This window comes from Athene noctua, chromosome 1, assembly GCF_965140245.1.
Source record: "Athene noctua chromosome 1, bAthNoc1.hap1.1, whole genome shotgun sequence".
Classification (NCBI taxonomy): Eukaryota; Metazoa; Chordata; class Aves; order Strigiformes; family Strigidae; genus Athene; species Athene noctua.
Genome location: NC_134037.1, coordinates 161,963,741 through 161,984,723, shown reverse-complemented (window position 1 = coordinate 161,984,723; position 20,983 = coordinate 161,963,741). Strand labels below are relative to the sequence as shown.

The 20,983-nt window shown below is 42.1% G+C and overlaps 1 protein-coding gene across 3 annotated transcripts in view; it reads left to right on the top strand.

Annotated features, from left to right (window-relative positions):
* Nucleotides 1–1,240: 1,240 nt before the first annotated feature.
* Nucleotides 1,241–20,983, top strand: part of URB1 (URB1 ribosome biogenesis homolog) — a 58,609-nt gene continuing 38,866 nt past the window's right edge. Inside the window, exons 1-13 of one of the 3 annotated variants that reach the window (XM_074902850.1) lie at nt 1,241–1,376; nt 1,668–1,807; nt 3,172–3,323; nt 5,399–5,531; nt 7,995–8,091; nt 10,150–10,235; nt 12,117–12,242; nt 14,020–14,150; nt 15,283–15,478; nt 16,750–16,887; nt 17,276–17,449; nt 18,056–18,206; nt 20,701–20,823. In XM_074902850.1, the coding sequence (XP_074758951.1) occupies nt 1,241–1,376; nt 1,668–1,807; nt 3,172–3,323; nt 5,399–5,531; nt 7,995–8,091; nt 10,150–10,235; nt 12,117–12,242; nt 14,020–14,150; nt 15,283–15,478; nt 16,750–16,887; nt 17,276–17,449; nt 18,056–18,206; nt 20,701–20,823 (1,783 nt within the window). Of the gene's footprint in view, nt 1,377–1,667; nt 1,808–3,171; nt 3,324–5,398; nt 5,532–7,994; nt 8,092–10,149; nt 10,236–12,116; nt 12,243–14,019; nt 14,151–15,282; nt 15,479–16,749; nt 16,888–17,275; nt 17,450–18,055; nt 18,219–20,700; nt 20,824–20,983 lie in introns of all 3 variants that reach the window. The other 2 variants (XM_074902869.1, XM_074902859.1) reach the window with 2 other exon arrangements.

Below are 20,983 nucleotides of genomic sequence, written 5' to 3'. Positions count from 1 at the left end.
GTCGAGAGCACAATGTGTTTGGCCACCTTGAGTGATGTGTTTCACAGGCTGACAGGTGACAAGTACCCTTGTATAGTGTCTTATTGGTTGTAATTGTGTTTAAATGACATTTTAACCAGACAGATTTAAAAACGCAATGGAGACACGGCCTGTTAATTGGAAAGCATATTATGACTACTGCTTTTGCAAATGACAGTCATTTTACCTTTTCCCCAGTATTTGGAGATGTTCTCTCCTCTCCCTGCTACCTGGCACCCCATGCTTTCCCCTTCCACTCCAAAGTTTGTGTCTCCTTGGTTCAGGACTGCATGGGACCGCAGTCCTTCGAAACTGTGATACCAATGAAGACAAAAACCTGCTCGGCCTTGTGAGCAGCAGTGAATGAGAAACTGTTGCAGGGTGCTGGAGATCTGCTTCCAAAGTCCCCCTACTCCAGAAGTTTTCACTCCTCAGTGGTACCAGCCGGGACTGTGTAGCTGCACTTCAGATGAGGCCAACTAAAGCCCCCCTGAGAGAGAAGCTCGAGGAAAGAAAACGCGTGGTTAACGATTTTTAACTCTTTTCGTCAACTTGAGCACTGCCTGCTCTGACAACCAAATGCACACCTACAGTCAAAGGGTACTTCGTGCTTTTATGCAGGCATACGTACCCAGGGCTTTTGCTTTCGCCCCCCGAACGCCCCACCGGGAGGGCGGCTGCCCGACCAGGGTGACCCCACTCACGGGGCAGCTTCGCGCAGGGAAGCGCCCTCTGAAACGCGTGACAGGGACAGGGGCAGGGCCACCAGCAGACGCGGGCGACCAAGCGCCCACGGCTGCCTCGCAGAACTGCGCCCGGGCCGGCGGAGCGGGATTTCGGAGCGGGGGCACTTTCCAGCAGACAAGCCCCGAGGGGGCGGCCGGGGGAGGGCCGGCCGGGGGAGGCCGCGGGACAGCGCGGCCGGGCAGCGGGCTCCGTACGAGCCGCCAAGCAGCCGGGGAGGAGGCGGGAGGCGCGCAAGGCCGGGAAGCCTCACGGAGAGACGGCGGGCGGGGCTGGAAAGGCCGCCCTCGTCTCGGCGGGAGCGGCGCCGCTGCTGCCGGCCGGCCGCCCTCGCTGAGGGCCCGGGCACAGCCCCGCTCCGCTGTCGCCGGCAGCGGGGCCGCGGCGGGGAGCAGCAGGAGGCCGCGGCCGCTTCCTGCCGGGGCGCGGCGGCCTCGCTCAGCCGCTTCCGGGGCGGCGCTGGCGGGGCGGCAGCGGCATGGCGGTGAAGCGCGGCGGCGTGCCCGCGGCCGGCGCGCCGGCGGCCAAGCGAGCCCGTGGCGGGGAGGGGCAGGAGGAGTTCAACGGCGCCCGCTTCAAGGCGCTGCTGCGGGACCCCGCCGCCGCCGGGAAGGGTGAGGCGCCGGGCCGGGCCGGGCGGGCGGTGCGATCGTGAGGTAAAGGCGTGCTCCGCCGGCGCAGCGGGGGCCGGAGCGGCTCCCGGGCATCCCCGTCGCCAGAGCGACGTCGTGGCGATGGCGATGATGCCGGTTGCTGTCGCGGGCCGGCGGGCACGGGCCCCTCCGCACGGTGCGGGCCGCCGCGGGCCCCGGGCGGCAGAACCGGAGTGTCCCGGCCCGGGGGGGCGGCGCGGAGCGCGTCGCGGGCCAGGGGTTGGCTCCGCGGGTGAAACGCACGCCTTGCAGGTCTGGAGACCTTCGTCTCGGTCGCCAAGACGCTGCCGTCACCTGAAGTATATGATGTCGTGGAGGGATACGTGAAAATTTCCATGGAATGTGCTGAAATATTCAAACTTCTGGACGGAGAAAGGAAGCCTGAAAGTGAAGTAAGTTGGCCGCGTGCGTCCCGACAGGGAGAGGAACTGCCAAATAAACGCTTTGCGGCATAAATAACTCTGCTAATTTGGCATGGGTTTGGGTTTGGGGTTTTTTTTTGAAAGTCACAGTGACAGAAGCACTGATCCAGTGGGAAATGGCCTTTTCAATCCAGAGAAGTTCCTGGGTTTATGATAAGCACAACCAGTAGTCCTGCCAAACTCAAGCTGTTAAGGTTTTCTAAACGTTATCAGAAGATCATTTATGAAATAAGAGGGTCAACAGAAGCAGTTAAACAAAGAAAATAAGTAGTCCAGAGAAAGTAATTGGTTTTAGATAACTAGACATCTCCCTGATACATCACTATTTCTAGGAAGCCACTGGTAAAGTTGACCTCATTTTTCTCATCTGAGCTGGACACAATTTTTCCTCATCAGCATATGATGAATGAAGAATTAAAAAACGTGTTTTTACTGTGAATACTGGGGCAGCGTGATTAGCTTAAATCTGCTTACAGCATGAAGTTGGATAGTGTTCTTATTAACCTCCACTTGTTGGTCTTTGCATTAGATAATAATTTGTTCCGTGTACTGACAACCTGTGTGATGTTCAGTGACATGCTTTCTTCAAGAACCTTATACTAATAGGGTCTATTACTTGTAATGAATGGAGTCCCAGTGCTGTGTGGACTCTGGATTCATCCAGAAAGAGGTAATTTCAAGACTGGAGCGGCTCAGATGGTTTTCTCTAGCGCATTCCATTGTTTCATTGTGCACTTACTAGCAGTTGTCTCTTAAAGTGTTGGTTCATTAGCCGTAGGCCTTGGCCTCCTACTTGAAAAGGGCCTTCAAGATCTATCAGCCTGTGCTGAGATTTGCACTGTGGTCAGTGTTTGCATCCCCAGAAGCGGCTGTTGTGCATATGCAGATAAAACATTCATATGTGTGTAGGTCTTGATTCACGAGTGAGAAGGGATCCTGTTTTACATTCAGTTGATTTGTCCAGGATTGTACCTATCTTCAGTCAGCACACCGACTTGGGCTTCTAGGGGAGGTTGTCCCTCCTTACTACGGAATTTCATGAGTTTAGTAACTGAAAAAAAAGGAGTCAGCTGACCTCTTGTGATTCTCTGGTCTTTCATATAGTATTTGTATAGGGTCTTCTTGAAAATTCACGCTCTCAGAACTAATCCTGTAGAAGAGGAAGCATTAATTTGGGAGAGAATTCAGAAGTTAACTTCGCCTTAACATGTGGAACCTTTCCTCTTGTGGTGGGGTTACTCTTTTTTTCATGGTGTTTGTTACTGTTTGCTCAGCTACTAATGTCAAGCCACACCTGATACTGGCAGATATTAACATTATTCTTTATGTTACAGATGCTGTTAATTTTTCAAGCTCTAGAAGCCATTTTACTGAGGACAGCCAGTGACCTCTCCCATTTTTCTGTTGTGGGAATGAACATAGTCAAAAAGTTGATTCATTCCTACATGAGATTGGTCTATGCTGCTTTGTATTCTGAAAATCACAGGTAAGCCTTCTCCGTACTGTTGTGAAGAATCTCAGTCAATTGATCCCAAGGGGCTCTCTGGGTCTTGGACATGTGTACAAGATGATGAAAATTCAACTTGACTTATTGCTAATAATCTACCTTTATTTAATGATACTGTTCCACATTTCATAAAATAATTGCATGTGGAAGTCTTTGCAAGGTAGAAGCTCTGGTATAATGTACAATCAAATGCCATATGATACTTTCCCAAGGCTGTAGTTTTCATTGGTTGTGCCTGTACTAGTGAGAGGTGAAGTGGATGGTATCTTGAGTCCTGTTCTTTTAATGTTACTTGTTTGTGAAGTTAAATGTACTGCATGGACAGGGAGGAACAGGCTTTTGTATAGTTCACAGAGGCTGAGCAGTCTTATCTTGTGATGGCAGAAAGAACTACTCTTGAGTGTTTTACTTCCCTGTAATTTTTGTAGTCTGATGTCCATGTTTATAATAGATTTTTTTCTTTCAGACTGGATTTTCCTGTGTAACTTTTCCCATTTCTTAAATCTAAGGCCATTTTAGGCCAATTGAAGCACTCACGTTATCTACTCCATTCTAAACAACGATTTCTCATGCTCTGTGGGCAGGGTGAGAGGAGTTCCAAGTGCCAGAGACATTTTAATACAAATCTGGGAGGAAGTGGAAGGGAGAGAAAACATTGGAGACTGAAAATGACTTGTCCAAGGACAGTGTCTTTCAGCCTTTGGACAGTCCAGAATCACAAAGGATTTTCTGCTTTCCGGTTCATGGACACAACCACACTTCCAGCACCACTCAGTTGATCTCATTACAATAAGCGTTTTAACTGTACATAGAATCCCAAATACGTGTGACTAGGTATATTGTGAATAAATTTTGAAACTATGCAATATCTGTACTTCTTTATTAAGTATTTAAAGATTACAGCTTTTGAAAAAATTTTTCTAGAACCTGCAAGGAGGAAGCTGCAGATTTCTAATGGTACTCTGACAGTATATGCTCTGCTTTTTCTGTGCTACCTCTTTGATGTGCAAAGGGATTTTACTGTGGTGGTCTGTCTGGGTGGGATCTCTGCTTTAATCTTATGGCTTTCTTAAGATTGTCTGTGAATGAAACGTGATGGACAGATTCCAAAACCCTTTATGGGTAGTGGCTATTCAGATGATGGAGGTCTGGAGACTTGTACCCAATGGCCTTGTCATGTTCCCATTGAAATAAATGGCAAACTCCCACAAATTTAGGAGTTCTTATTTTTTGGCACTTTCTTCCTTTTATCCTACTTAATAAAATGAATGTCCAGCCTCTCATTACAGCTTTATTTTGGGGAAGAATATAAATAGGCATTACCTCTTCCCTTCTCTCCTTCTCAGTTGCCATTATCACTGTCTAAAATAATGGTTTTGGTTGTTTTAACTTCCGTTCTATTTTTTCAGGCAAATTTTCCCAGTGTGCGGTGAGCAAGAATCAAAACTAAGTGTAGATCTTGGGCTTTAGTTAACAACAAGACCATGCTGCATACTTAAACTGAAGAAAACCTCTGTCATTCAGATAAAACACAAAAAAATGCAGTCTTACTTGTGCCTACGCTGTGTGCATCCTTAACTTTGGCATCAGCTGTAGCTCCTATGGACCTGCTTGTGGCAGTAAAGTGCATAAGCGTTTGCAGGACTGGGGGCTTTGTCCAAGACATATGCTTGTAGAAATAGGCTGTTCACAAATATGACCAAGGTTCTTTGTGAATAGCAGAGTAACATTTGTGTTTGGCTTAAATCTGTATTGTGATTGTTATTAAAATGGTTGGTTACATATTCAACTAAAGCTCCCATCAACTGCAGCAAGAGCTTTGCATGACCAGGGATACTTTCTTAATGGCTATCTTGGTTGCTTGTGTTGGGACTGACTCAGAACTGCTTCATGCCTGAAATGGCTGAAGGCTTGAGTGGATATTGGAGGTGGAGTAGGATAATTTCTTTTACAGGAAACTGGTCTTTCTTTAGATTTTAAACTCTTGATTTGGTTGTTTGTGTAACTGTCATCCTGGAAGTAACCTGCAGGTTTTCCTCTGCATTTTGTTTTAGGATGAGCCGAGTGTGCCTTACCCTGTTGTCAGCAATGGTGGCTCAGGGGCCAGATTCAGCAAGGGATGTGTATAGCCATTTTGATTTCAATAATAAGTTTCTGCCTGGATTACTGAAAAAAAGATGTAAGAAGGTAAATTATGTTTCTTTGTGCCATGAAATGCTACACCATGGCTCCATCAGTTTTCTTCTGCCAAGTATTGAAAACTAAGCTGTTGCCACAGTCTGTTTGCTGTATTTTTGTCTGCAAGAACTTACCTCTTCCTGTCCTGTGTCAGGCTGAAATGCTTCTTGATTGTTTCTAATTGGCAGCAGAACTGATCTGTGAGACAAGAGCTTCCCATCTCCTTACATGGGAAATCCCCAGGGAATGTTTCTGAGTATCTGCCATAGTGGGAGAGCTGGCCTGCACCCTTGAGGTATAGGTTGCTTCATTTTCCATCCTGTGCTGGTCAATCTCATCTTGTCACGGTGCAGAGCCCCTCAGGATAGCCTTGTATTTACACTGCTTTGTAGAATTTACTGCAAAACATTGAAGTGCCTCATCTGTTTCTAATAAGTTGTGGTGAAATGTATAGTTTAATGTATAAATGTATAGTTTCTGTGGGCTACCCTTTCAATGTCTAAATGGAGTGAAATAGATGATAAACTTCTGAAACGTATTCAATGATGTGTTTGGGAAGAGCTAATTTTTTTTCCAGTGCAAGGATTGCAATTGGAAATAAATAGAGGTTGGAAGTTCTGTGGTTGTTTTAATGGAGAGAGGCTTTTGCACAGTACTAGTACAGTCAGAGTAATCACATTGGGAAATATAACAAAGAGTTTTAAACAGTTTCTTGGTGGAAATATAACAAAGAGTATTAAACAGTCTCTTGGTGGAAATCCTTAAGGAGGATATGCGAGTGACTAGAAAAAGACACTCCTCTTTTTCTAAAAGGAACTTTATTTCTGTTTTCCTATCCCTTTGCTAAAAATAATCAGGACTGACCTGAACCTGTGTTTTAGAACAAGAATATTTATACATCATTCCAAATACAAGTGGATATTTATTTATATTTAGAACAAGAATATTTATATGTCATTCCAAATCCAGTCTTATTCTCAACACTGATACATTGTTTCTGGTTTTTCAAGATGACTTGCAGAATGAATGTGTACATTTGTGTTGGATTTGTGCCATCTGTGGTGACAAGTGAGACTCTTTATATATAAAGCAATCAAGTAGAAGGCAAAATACCAAACACGCTCCTTTTTCCCTGAAACCATCTTTTACAAGCCTGGGAATATCAGATTTCATGGGTTTTGACCTTACTGCAAAAGTTGTCTTTAGGAGTACCTCTACCCCTTAAATTTAAATGCTTGGATGTAGTCTTTTGACCACAAGCGTATTAGATATGCAAATAAGGTACAAGGAAAAAAGTTTCCAAAACCAGATTGAAGCTTACTCTTGCTCAGCTTTCACTGAAATTATTGTCACAACTGGCTGTGAGAGGGGAATTTTTAATACAAAAATATCAGGCCCAAAGCTTAGAACTTACTTTCTTTTTATTTCTTCTTTCAACCCTTTCATGAGTTCACTTCTGCCTTATGTTTAGCCTAGTCGGTATCTTCTTTCAGGCATTTTTACATGCAACTTTTTTGCATAGTAAGTTTCAAAAAATTGCAAATCATGGAGGGACTCTTTATCAGGGAGTGTAGGGATAGAATGAGGGGTAACAGTTTTAAACTGAAAGAGGATAGATTGAGATTAGATATTAGGAAGAAATTATTTACAGTGAGGGTGGTGAGGCACTGGCACAGGTTGCCCAGAGAAGCTGTGGCTGCCCCCTCCCTGGAAATGTTCAAGGCCAGGTTGGACGGGGCTTGGAGCAACCTGGTCTGGTGGTGGAGTTGGAACTAGGTGATCATTAAGGGCCCTTTCAACCCAAACCTTTCTATGTTCACATCCTGCGGTCCTTTTCTAGGCAAAGTTTTTGCTATTTTTACTGTGCTTGAATTTATAGTTTTATAACATATTAGCCCCTTTTTTAAGGGCTTTTTTTTTTTTTTCCTGGCCAGTCTAAGTCACGTGGCCTGGGTAGCTCCATGAGCAGCTGTGAAAGCCAGATGTGTGTAATGCACAGAGATGGCAACAAACTGCAAGGGTCCCCAAAGCTGGCACTACTCTGGAAGTCTGTACAGTTATAAATTGCAGCAGCACTACTACATTCTTGAGTATTTTTGTGAACTGACCAGTGTACCAACTGGTGCAGAAGTGAGGATGTTCATGATGTGTGTACAGGGTTTGGCATGAAACTACTGTTAACATTTTTTTTTATTATTTATGGCCTATCTCATATATTGAGAATTGAAAAATACCTTCCTTTTTGATGCTTTCTTTTAACAGACTGTGATCTGCTTAACATAAGAAGTTTTTCAAATTAATATACTGTGGATGTATTGCATATAAATGTATGTGTGTGACTATGTGCAGCATGTTTATAGAAGTTGCTTAATTTACCCATTTATTGTACTTAGAAGGATAATCAATTGTTGCAGTATCGGTTTCGCAGTTGTGTGCAATCTGTATCCTAACAGTGCCTTTTGTCTTTTTTAGGGGAGAACTGATGTCCGTATGGCCTATATTCAGTTTGCTCTCTCCTTTTTAATTGCTGGTGACAATGCAATCTTGTCACAGGTGCTGGAATTAAAAGGTACTTCACAATTGCTTCTTTGTTGTTTTTTTTTTTTTTTTTTTAAAGCAGACTCTTTTATAGCTCATAATAAATATGAGTTAATTCAAAACGGGAATCAGTTAAACAGCATAAGATACAAAATGCTTATTACTGAAAAGCTTTAAACTTCTACAGTATTATAGTGAGTGCCTCTTCTGCTTGAGAATAATGTTTGCTATCCACAAAAACTTTGCAAAAATAGAAAGTCTGTTGTGATACAGATGTAAAAAAGTTAAAAGTAATATAACTTTGAGGCCATAGAGTCAATAAGCAGGAAAAAACTTCACAGGCTCCAGCCTTGCTCATAACACAGTAATAGTGTATGTGTTGCATTACAGTTTTTTAAAAAAGTGTTAAAGACTCTGCGTACTTTAGTTTACATCTATCCTCATGCAGGACAACTGTTGTGTACTCCATTAGACCACTTTTTGTCAAGGATTCAGGAGACCAGTGTAATGTCTTTTGCATCCTTTATGGATGCATTACATGGGAGTGCAGTCCAGGAGTATGTTACACCCATGTCTCTTAGAGAAGGGAGACAACCTGAGCTGATAAAGAAGATGATCTAGAAAGTTGAATCTTACATACCCTTGATTAATAATACATAGTCACTTATGTGCTGAAGATAATTTAAAACTTCTTTTGATTTCAGTGAATTCAGTAGTATCCTGGCTTGTGTCAGCAATAGCGTGGCCAGCAGGGACAGGGAAGGGATCTGACCCCTGTACTTGGCACTGGTGAGGCCGCACCTTGATTCCTGTGTTCAGTTTTGGGCCCCTCACTACAAAAAGGACATTGAATTACTCGAGTGTGTCCAGAGAAGGGCAACGAAGCTGGTGCAGGGTCTGGAGCACAGGTCGTACGGGGAGCGGCTGAGGGAACTGGGGGTGTTTAGTCTGGAGAAGAGGAGGCTGAGGGGAGACCTCATCGCCCTCTACAGCTACCTGAAAGGAGGTTGCAGAGAGCTGGGGATGAGTCTCTTTAACCAAGAAATAAGCGATAGGACAAGAGGTAATGGCCTCACGTTGTGCCAGGGAAGGTTTAGACTAGATATTAGGAAGCATTTCTTTCCAGAAGGGGTTGTTAGGTGTTGGAATGGGCTGCCCAGGGAGGTGGTGGAGTCCCCACCCCTGGAGGTGTTTAAGAGTAGGGTTGACATAGTGCTGAGGGATCTGGTGTAGTTGGGAACTGTCAGTGTTAGGTTAATGGTTGGACTAGATGATCTTCGAGGTCCTTTCCAACCTTGATGATTCTGTGATTTGAAATCTACTGCTGGTATTTCCTAAGCTGTGAATTGCAACCCTTGTTAAGGTTATGAAAGAATTCAGAAGGAATCTAGAAATACTCTAAAAAACCTCCCACAAGTAATTAGCTGGCAGAAATTAATTTTTTTCTACCATGAGGGAGTGAGAACAGGCCATAATTATTTACTTCTGTTGTTCTCACTACCCTGGGGGCTGCTGATTTCCTTTAATTGCTTGCAGTTGTTCAGTTCATTCTTTACAGGGAATGGCGGTACACACCTAGACCCAGTCAGCACAGCTGGCTTTCATTCCACTGTAAGATACTGAAGTTATCTATAAACTGAAGTTCTCTAACTTTGGGATGCACAGGTGAGCCAAATGATACATGTGGTTGGAGATGTAACCTCCAAACAGCTGAGAATCACTCAGTGAAACAACTGTGAGTCCTTCAATGGAAAGTATAGACATTTGCTTAGGTTTAAGTACTGCATAGCACATTGGGGCCCAAAATGTATTTGAAGTTGGCAGATGCTGTTGCAATAAGTGTTAATAATCAAGTTGGCAAATTAGCTAGTTATGATGAGAGTAGGTTTGGCAGCATTACTTGTTCATCACTGTAGTTACAGACACATCATCCTTCTGCACTCTTGATTGCAGCCTTTTGGTTCATCCTTAAATACAACAGCAAGGTAAATAATATGACATTGAAGAGAAATGGGTATGAATTCCCTGAAGCATTTTAGTATGACAATAGCTTTCACATTTTCACTTAACATTTGAAATGTCTTCTTAGATTTCATTCCAGATATTCTTCGCTCTGAAATAAAGGAAGACAAAGTTTCTACTGTCAATCTTCTACTTTCCACACTGAGAACTAAGGTATGATATGACTTTGAAACTGCATTGTCTCTTCTTTTTTATTTTCTTTGCTGCTGAAAACAGATTTGTAGTAATTTCTCTAAAGTGTATGGCTCTTTCAGATGTTGGCACTGTGCTGCTGCTGCTGAAAGTTTGTCGGTGTGTCTGTTACTGGTAGTCTTCATTGGAAATTGATAGCTTGGCCATATTACTGTTTCAAGACTGAAGGTTGTTGTACTTTTCCAGTGCCCTCTTTTAAAGGAATTCATTGCAGTAGCTTGTACTTGGATGCTAATTTCAGCTTATCTTTAGTGTGTGGTGTCCAACAGATTCTGATTATTTCATGGATTCTGATTGCATCAGTGTCAAGCCTGAAGGTCAAAAGTACTGGAGACTTTTTAGTGCTTCCAGTGACAGTAAGATTGGTCTTTCAGTTAATATGTCTCATGCTGAAATGAGGAGGTCAGCTAGATTTGTTAGCTCTGAGCTAGGTAATGACATACAATCTTCTTTCCAGGAGAGAAAGGATTTTGTGTGGTTTTAGTGTGGGGACTGTGACATGAAATGGGTCTCTAGGAGCTATCTTGTTGCAGCTGAAGGATGTGTGGTACCGTTCCCCAACCAGTCTTGGCAGGGCTCCATTGAGACCACATCCTGTGGTCCTGGTTAGCTGGTCTTTGGACTTGGTTACTGTTAGGATGGCAAGGTTTCTGCTGCAGGAGGTAAATTCGGTCAAAGGTATTTCTTGGTGGGGTAGAGGAAAAGGGAAGTCATATCATCAAATTGTCTTCCCAAGATCAGAGAAGTTTTTTGTGAAGGAGGGGTACATTCCACCTTCTAACAGAAAATACTGTTGGAGAGGTAAGTTTGCTCCCCTTTTGAAGTTGTTTTTACTGATTCTTTCATAGCAGACAGAAATAACCTTGTGATATAGCAGGGTTGAAAGCAGGAATTACTGAAAGGTGCAAGAGTTGGTTTAGTCTCAACTGCCTTTCTTGTGCTCTGTTGTTCCTTAGCTTCTGAGCATGTCTGTGCCTCTTTCCCTGTGATGTACCAGCTTGTTGCTGCTGTGGGTACAGCAATTGCACCAGAGATTTATTTTATGTCTATAAAGAAGTTTTTAGTTCCGGTATCTATGATTTTTGATCTCTGTTTTGAATTACTGTACCAATGTTGCACAAGCTGTTGTATGATCAATCAGAATGAAGAAAAAATAGATTCAAATTTAGAGCGTAACCATAAGAGCTGGCCTCAGACTCAGGCTTTTCACAACTCACAATTTAAAGACAAAAGTATTCTTTCATTTTTTGTTCCAATAACCTTGGAAGAAGAAGAAAGTTAGCATTTAAATGTAAAACAAACCTCCCTGAAACTTTATTCCACATGGGAAAAGCTCCATTTAGAAAATACATCATATATTGTTACGTTATCGATGAAACCTAAGGCACTGTACTACTCCTTCAGTTTAGCAAGGAAAATAAGAATTGAAAAAATGCAGACAGAAGAACACAGTAGAACTTTTGAGAAAGTCCCTTGCTGTGTTTTCCCTTCCATTCAAACTTTATTTGTAGCAGGTTCTACCATCTCTACCAGCAGGTTTTCTTGATCCTAGTCTGTGGCTGTGCTGCTCTAAGTTGAGCTCTTTAGTTGAGCTTGAAAGTCTGTCCTCTCCAGCATGTGCAGTGTTTGGTGTAGAGTCCTGTGGCTTCAACCATATCAAGATGGGAGCAGGAGTGTGTGAAAGAAGTGTTAACAGGACACGCAGAACCTTTTGTCTGCTGTAGTCTGGAGAGCAAGCTATGTGTATGCTAGAAGAATGAGGTATGTTGCTAATTTGCTATTGTGTTGTGATAACTTGCAATAAAGGTAAGAGCTGTTTGTTTTTTTCCTCATTGTTTTCAGGTGGTTCAAAACAAAAATATCACCAAAACCCAGAAGGTGCGCTTTTTTACTGCAGAAGTGTTGATTCACATCGCTTCACTTTACCGATGGAATGGGATTACTGATGTCAGCCCTGGGGATTTAAAGGTCTGGTAATTTATTTGTAACTCCTAGTCCTTGTCCTGCCTTCTTTTTTTTCCCCCACCTGTCCTGCAGTCCACAGGTTTTGAAATAGCTCCCAGTTACTCTAACCTTGATGAGCTCAAGAAGAGGGATCTGCTGAGGCTACTTAAGAAGAAACCCCAACTTTCTGCTGTTTCTCACCACTTGAGGATGAGGGTTTGTTTCCTCTCCCTGATTGCCAGAACTGGGTCTTTTGGGTGTGAGTACTGTATTCCATTTCCTGGACACATTTGTGTGTCTGTAGGAGAATACATCAGGGAGCAGTGTTCTGACCGCATGCCTCATTCCCATCCTACACACTGACCTGGTAGAAGAGCTAAACTCCCAAGATGGTTGCCAGCCTTTTCATCTTACATTGTTTGAGAGGTTGACAGGGTTTCTGAGGGTTGAGCTGTTATTGATTCTACTGGTCTGTGAAATCACATTCCTAAAGTCATAGATGAAGCAAGGATCAGAGCCACAACTGGTGGGTGTGTGTTAGTACTGCAGATGTTTTGTCATCTTCTCTTCATAAATAGATTAAAATTTTGGTTTTTTATTTTTGTTAATCATGTAACCTCTTTTTGTCACCCTTTCACTGTGGGAATGTCTAAGGCGTGGCTGTAAACTCAATGCAAACAGTAGAAAGACTTCTATGCTTCCACTGGGTTTTGGCTGCAGACTTTTCACCTTTGTGTTGCTTGATTTTTTTTTTTTTTTTTTTTTAGAAGTCCAAGCATTCTTCTTCAAAATGTCTGTCACTGAACAACTGTTAACTTGTTATACTTCCTTTACTGTTTGTTTATGCTTATGCCATTCCAATCCTGATATATTGTAAACACCTTTTGAAGGAGGTCTGATTCTAGTAAATGACTGCTTGGAGCTATGCAAATCTATGACCCCATTCATAAACATGCATTTCAGTTTTGAGTAATTTTAAATTTTTACAATTCCATGCAGCCCTTGTGAGGTATATGGTTTGTGATTTCCCAGCCACATTTGCCAAGAGACTTCTCGTTTATAGGGATCTTGAGTTGTGCTGGATGTAAACGGTTAATGGAATGTGGGTTCACTTTTTTTTTTTCTTTTTGTTTGACATGGATATTTGGTCATTTCTTCTATTTTTTATGGTGACTGTAATGGCATTTCTGCCCCACCTTTCTCTGAAGTCTTGGCATATTCAGTGCGTTGTTAGCTATCCACCTTTCTCACCTGGTATTAAAGTTGTTCCAACTTCTGCCAAATTGGCTCTAAAGACATACATGTGCTTGCTTCACATGCTTTATGCTGAAGGCTTCAGTGATTTTTTTTTTTTTTTTTTCTGGTCTTTCTGAACTTTCTCATGGTGAACCTGGTCTGTATGATTGGAAGTTGGTTATTTCAGATTAAATATTAGATCCTTGACTTCAGAGTCCCCGGATGGCCTTGTCCAATTTATTCAAGTTTTATATCACTACTTTTCTTTAGCTTGATTTTCTCTGTCTTTTCTTGTCTGTTGCCTTAGCAGATGCCTTAAGTCAGTAATGTCCTGCAAACAGTACATATGTACCTAAATTTGGGAGGTTTGCTTTCCTTGAAACAAAAAGCATTGTAATATTGAATGTGTTTAATACAGAAATTGAGTCTTGTTAATCTGAACAAAAGCCAAACTGTCTTTTAGCATTTCTGTAAAAGGAGCCTCATAAAATTTAGAGATAAATTGATGGAAGATTTTCTTCTATGATGCCAAAAATCATATGCCTTTTCTACCTTATTTTTATAGGTGACTCAAGTTTCTGAAGAGGTAGGAAAGGTGATGGTACGGGAACTTGTTCATAATTTCTTAATGGACCTCTGCTGCTCTCTGAAACATGGCATAACTTTCTATGATCCAAGTCTTGGAACTTCTGGCAAGTAAGTCACTGGACAGCTGAGAATGTATGTGAACTTTGTGCTAGGAACAAGAGAGACCTCACTAGTTGTCTGCCCTTCCAGGCCTTTACAAGTAGCTGTACTGAATTCAGCTTCCATCTCTTTCTTCTGTGGCAGATGATGGAGATATGTTGGAGTTTTTGTTGGTTTTGGTTTTAACTTCCCAAGATCAAACTACTGCATCTCTTTATACCTCAGTATACTAGAAAGTGCTCTGCCCTATTCACAGGGGCTTAACCAATGTCATGTTTCTCTGAGCCATCTCCATCTTTGTATCTTTATAACTAGATACAAAGTCCCTTGTTGTAAGGTGTGATTTTTTTGGACTATAGATTTTTTTTTTTGACGTGACAATAAAGCATCAAAGCTGCAGTTTTAACCAGATGGCGGTAAAATACCTCGTCTAATTTATGTGTAGAGCCAGAAGTGGTTTATGCCAAATTTTGGCAAAATACTGACATTGATTTTGGTAGTGCCAGATCTGGAAGCACCTATTTATCTGGTAACTGATTAAAATATGTGTGCGCTAAGATTATGACTGACAGAGAAAATAATTGAGGCTCTTGTAGTTCCATGGAGGGGTTCTCACAGGGTGGGTATATGCTTCATCACATTAGCTGGGAAAGAAGGTACTAGATTGTATTAACAGGTACTAATACTGAGTGGTGCTAGAGCAGTTTGTTTCTTACTTTGAGCAAAATTTTAACTGGTATTCATGTGGTATCTGCGGTATTCTCACTTTGTTTATGGACATGCAGAAGAAAAAAAGAAAGACCACAGAAAATACTTCCAAGTTTAATATTAAGTTTTAATTCTACATTTTTAGCTTTGTGAAGTTTACTCAGAATATTTCTGAAACTGTGGATTTAATTAAAAGTAATTACTGTTTGTGATGCATAAAGCCTGGAGTTAAATTCAGTTCTTACTTTTCTGAGTATGAACTCAGAAATTATGTCAGCATTGTGAGAGGTCTTGCCTTGAATTTTACTCCAGCAACAGTTAGAGGAGTTGCAGAGTTAGCATCACATGTAAAGTATCGAAATAAGGATTTCTTTTCTAAAGTTGTTTTTTTTCCCTAAACTTTTTTTTCTAAAGTTGTTGTTTTCTTCAATAGGGGAGGAAATGTGGTGCTTCTGCGCTTTCTGCTTGGTTTAAAAACTGCAACAGAAGATGAAATGGTTGCTGATCTCATGGTGAATGTTCTTAAAGTATGCCCAGATTTATTGAATAGATACTTTAAGGAGACCCGTTATTCCTTTGTTCCTAGACTGAAGTCTGCTTGGATGGACAATATAAAGTTGCTCAGAAAGGTAAGAGTATGAATGATGCACACCACCTCTCAACAGAAATGTGCAATCCCAATGCTCTTTTTTCCTCCAAAAATTGAAGTAGTTTTTATTACAGTAGTGCAGAATTACACAGCATCTTAATAAGAAAGATGGTGAAGTCAGACATTCCTGATCTAAAGAAAAGCTACCAATTCAAGGAGCTTGGTAGTATATTGGTAAGCATGCCTTTGATTGCTTTTATTACAGGTAGATATTATAATGCTATTCCTGTTACAGTTTGGGTACTGTGCAGTACAGAGCCCAGACAGTTTGTGGTGTGGCCATGTTAGGTTTAAACTAAATCTGAATTCATTAATTTAGCCAAGGTCTTCCTAGCGACAAGGAACAAGATTCCACTGATTTCAGAGGAACTAAGCTGAGGATCAGGGAATGGGTTTGGTTTTGTTTCAGAAGCAGCTGTTCTGTATCAGAGGAAACTCACATGTCTGAAGATGTATTGTGTTCACAGCTGTAAATTCACAGTGCTTCGGAGTTTATTAAAATCACTAGAAAGCAGACAGGCACAATTTTTCATAAATAATGATTGTAAAAACAAATCAGTTCAGCAGTGGGGAAGTTAGGTGGCTAAGTGAACTAAACAGGAAGGACCTAATGGTTCTAAAATAACACCATCAGTTACGGTATGTTAGGAAAGAAGCAGCAGGATGCTGTTAAATGTCGAAGATGGTAAGTGATGGGGGGGGAAATGGCATCCTGTTTTCTATGGGTGCTGAGGGAAAACGAGCCATGGCTCAGAGCCACAGCTGCTTAAAAAAGTGTAGACATAGAGTGAGTTGGAAGGTCATTTGGTAAAAAGCCATGCTCAGAGCAGGAGGCTATATAAACATTTAACTAAACTGGAAAAGAAGGAATTGACATAAGAAGCAGTGGGAGACGTCAAATTGATGATACTTTTTTTGAGATGCAGCAACATTGATGTTCAGCTAGAAAAACCTTTTGTCCTTTTTTGAGTGTTCCTTTGCCTTTTTGCTTACCTTAAAATGGGTAGGTAGGATCTGTAGCCTATTTGTTGAAAAGGAGTGATCTTTAGCAGGGATGCAGGTCACACATGGATGTTCTATTTAGTTGAGTAGGAGTCTGGGGGATGCTCTGTAGCATTTCTGCGTAAAAGTTGATATTTAATGCTGTCATTACTTTTGACAAGTCAAAACCCTTCTGTAAAATGCTCCCCAGAAGAATCTGTTATCTCCAGGAATATATCGATGTTGATTAAATTGTTACTTTTATTTCAGATCTATGAGGCTCAACCAGAGATCTCCAGTTCTTTTAAGACTTCAGAGTTCATTCCTCTTCCCAAGTTGCTTTCAATGGTGATGGTAACAACAGTCCCTGCAGTGTGCAACAAAATAATGTTCACCCAAGGGCTAAATGTAAGAGCAGACTGTAGTATTACAGTGGGTTTTTCTGTCCCAGTTAGTACTGTTTAAGTGTGTGATCATCCAAGAAGTTTCTTAGGTTGGTTATTTACATACATTTTATATTGTCTGTCCCAGCATAAATCTGGCTTGGGGAAGCACTGGAAAATGAATTGTAGCCCATTGATACTGCTTCTAAGAGCTGTTCACAAGCACCAATTCTGACAGTGCTCCCTAGTAGTTTAGGCTGGGGATCTGAAAACCTACAGATTCTTTCCTGCAAGGCGAGGTTGAGGAAATAATGAATTAGCTAACAAATTTTAACGTATTTTCAGAATACAGATTATGTGCAAAGCATAAGAGGAAGCACTGAAATGTCATTAATTCAACTTCCTTTTCGTAGTTACCCAGCACGGTAGTGAAGCACAGTATACTGTCACTTGTGTCAATGGTTCTGAGAAGAGCCTTGAAGAATATAGAGTACTGTTTGAATGAAGAAACTTGGCAAAAGTCAGAAATCTACACACTGTCAATGATGCAGGAATTCGTACAGCTGTACAGAGAAGCCATCAGCAAGGTAAAAGTAAAAAGAAAATTGGGTTCTAACATGAGTCATTTTGCAGCTGATAACTACTCTGCACTTTCTCCCCAAGTGGTTGTGACCTGGGAGTGAGGAGATGGTATCTTTGGCCAGGGGGAGGGGAAGGCTGTGGGTTACAAGGTGTTAATAACGGGTGTGGTAGTAGACTACATTTCCTAACACAGCTGGCTGATGGAAAGCAAAGAAAATTTTGTTGGGAGACAAATTGGTAACATAACTAGTGTGCTGCAAATGAATTCCAAGAGCAGGCTCTGAAGCAAATTATCCCCTGGTTCAAGTGAATTGTAGCCAGCAGAGTTCACTCAGAGTTAGAAGTTAGACAATGTAGCACTTAGTTGAAAATACCAGGAGGGTGAAAAAACAAACAAATTTTTCACAAGAAACTTCAGTAAAATGTTCTTTCCAATATTTATGTTCTGTAAAAGCGAAAGTCCATTACTTGATTTCAGATCTTTTTCTGATTGCATACAAGACCTTTGTGAAGAGCAGCAAATTCTTGTGTTGGTTGGTTGTGAATATTTTTATCACAGCGGCTTTGTGTCATGCAGGAGAGCTACTGCAATTTACTGGTTTTGCTTTTAGCTTTTACCAGACATGAATAATATAGTGGCTGTCTGGCAGTCTCTTCTGAAGCAAGGGAGAGAACACCACAATGGCCAAGAGGAGAAAAGGGGAAGTGATATCTCCGCTGGGAAGGCAATGACTGAGACAGCAGAAGTTACTGGACAGCATGGTAGGAAAGCAGGTGGAGTTACTCCTTTTTCCATGTATGTGAATGGCTGTTGTGAAATCCTCACCCCATGTAAGGTTGTTAACTTCAGCAGAGTCCAGATGTCACGTGTGCGTTTACTGTTCATATTTTGCTTTTTCCAGTTCTTCAGGCAGTTTAATTCTGACCAGTGTCAGTTTGACAAACAGGCTGCCATTGCTACTGGGAGGTAAAGTTTCACTTTCTGCTGTCACAGCATCACAGAATGGTTGGGGTTGGAAGAGACCTCTGGAGATCATCTTGTCCAGTCCCCCTGCCTAAATCTCATTGCCCAGGACCATGTCCAGATGGCTTTTAAGTATCTCCAAGGAAGGAGGCTCCAACAACCTCTCTGGGCAGCTTGTGCCAGTGCTTAGTCACCCTCACAATAAAAAAGTGTTTCCTGATGTTCAAGAGACCCTCCTGTGTTTCACTTGTGCCCATTGCCTCTGGTCCTGTCACTGGGCAGCACTGAGCAGAGCCTGGCTCTGTCCTCTTTGCACCCTCCCTGCAGGTATTTATATACATTGATAAGATCCCCCTGAGCCTTCTCTTCTCCAGGCTGAGCAGTCCCAGCTCTCCCAGCAAAGGCGTAGGAGAGGTGCTTCAGTCCCTTCACCATCTCTGTTGGCCTTTGCTGGACTCTCTCCGGTATGTCCATGCCTCTCTTGCACTGGGGAGCCCAGAACTGGACACGGACACGGTGCTCCAGGTGTGGCCTCACCAGGGGGAAAGTAGAGGGGAAGGATCGCCTCCCTCCATGTGCCGGCACTGCTTTGCCTAATGCAGCCCAGGGTACCATTCGTCCTCTTTGCAGCAAGGGCGCATCAGCCTGGTGTCCACCAGGACCCCCAGATCTTTTTCTGCCAAGCTGCTTTCCAGCTCTGTGGCCCCCAACATGTACTGGTGAAATGGATTGTTCCCCCTCAGGTGCAGGGCTCTGCAATTCCCCTTGTTGAACCCTCCTGTCCTTGATCTTCCTATGCTAGTAAGAATATTTTGCAGCTATGCAATAAAGCAGGCGGGGAAACTGATCTGCCTGAAAAACAATTTTTTGAGGAATTTTTGTTTGGCCAAATTACATCATTTTTTTGAAGCAGTTAGTTACAAGCACTTCTGTAGCCACAGTGTTGCTGTAGCACAGGAGTAGAAATATGCAAGTACTGGAAGAGGGAGAGAGGATTGGAATGAAGGCTTCAGTTTTCCTCTCTCAGATCCAGTGTCACTCCTAAAGGACTTGGTTTCACAGTTCCATGGCAGGGAACTGGAAGTTTTAGTACTCTCTGTAGCTTGGCTAGCAGCCTGCAATGTTTTACTTACAGACTGAAGGTAGATCTACAGCCAGTTTCATGTCCTTCACAGGGCATATTCCACAGTGAGACTTCCTGGAGCAGAGACTGTTTCAGTGTATGTCCTATGTGTGGCTTTGAGCAGCAAAACAGTTGTCAACACTGACACTCCAAGGCTATTTACTGGTAGAGTTCCTGCTGAAACCAATGGAGCAGCTAATCTCTAAAGTACCGCAGTAGTAGTTTCTCTGCATACTAGGGTGATAATACTGTATCACTTACTTTCAGCTCATCTTTTACAGCTTTATTTGCACTGTGGCCACTAGAGAATTCTTTTTTAATGGGAGTTGAGACTCAGGCAAACAAAGACAAAGTTTATGCATGGCATCCATCCAGTTCTTCATAGCTCCCTGAGGGAGACCCAGTTAACAGGAAAAAATTAGGTGTTAAAAAAAATTTTTGGCTGCCCTTCATTTATTTTGCTTCCTTTCGTTAGTGACTGGATAACAAGTAGCTTTTATGCATCCTCATGTTATAAACTAAAAGAATATTTAGCTGCTGAGATAGCTTTAGCTAAGAAGTAAACAGCTGCCTTAACTGGGGTTGGTGTTTCTCTCCTGTAGATATTTGTTGTCTTCCTCTTACCAAGAGGTCACACTGAGAAAGTATTATTTTGAAAGAGGGAAGGGAAAGAAACCTTTAATTGAAGTAATAAATTAGTAACAAATTAGTGTAGTGTCTCCTGCACTTCCCCAGTCAAACCTACCTGGCATTAGGTAAAAATAGTGTCCTTGGAAACCAGCAGCGTAACTTCACTTTTTTCTATTATTGTTCAGCCTTAAATTAAATAACAGTGGGGCTGGTTGGATTCCTATAGTGAGTGTTAAAACGTTGAGGTTGTCTTTTATATGTGTGAGCATTTTCAGATCAAATTACAAATGTCAGCTGCAAATTTAAACACTGAATAAGCTGATTTAGTTTCAGAAGTATTCATGCAGGAATACTGGGGAAGGAAACTGGGGATTCCATGACTTTTTGTCTGTTTCTTCATGTTAGTGAGGAAGATAACTGATCATTTCATAGGCATATCTATTGGACGTAGTAATTCTTATGTTGGATAATGCAGGTGCTACACTGTGCTCTCTTGGTATGAAAGAAGGAGAAACTAATTATGTAAACACTTTGTTTAGGTTCAGATGATGCTGAGACACTGTTTCTGAAAGCTGCACTGCTTCAGGTCATATGCCTTTATCAGAAGGTTGTGCCCCACTTGGTAGCACGGAGCAACTTCGATTTTAGCAAGCTGCTAAAAGGTATGCGATAGTTATTTTCTATTACCTTCATTGTTTTCTCTGGATATTTGCAAAGTCCACAGCAGAAGGAAATGTTTGCTCTTCTGTGTAGACAGAGAAAGAACTGTTTTCTAAAAGTAACCCATTTTAGTTTCTTCGTTGTGTTGGCATTTATTGTTGC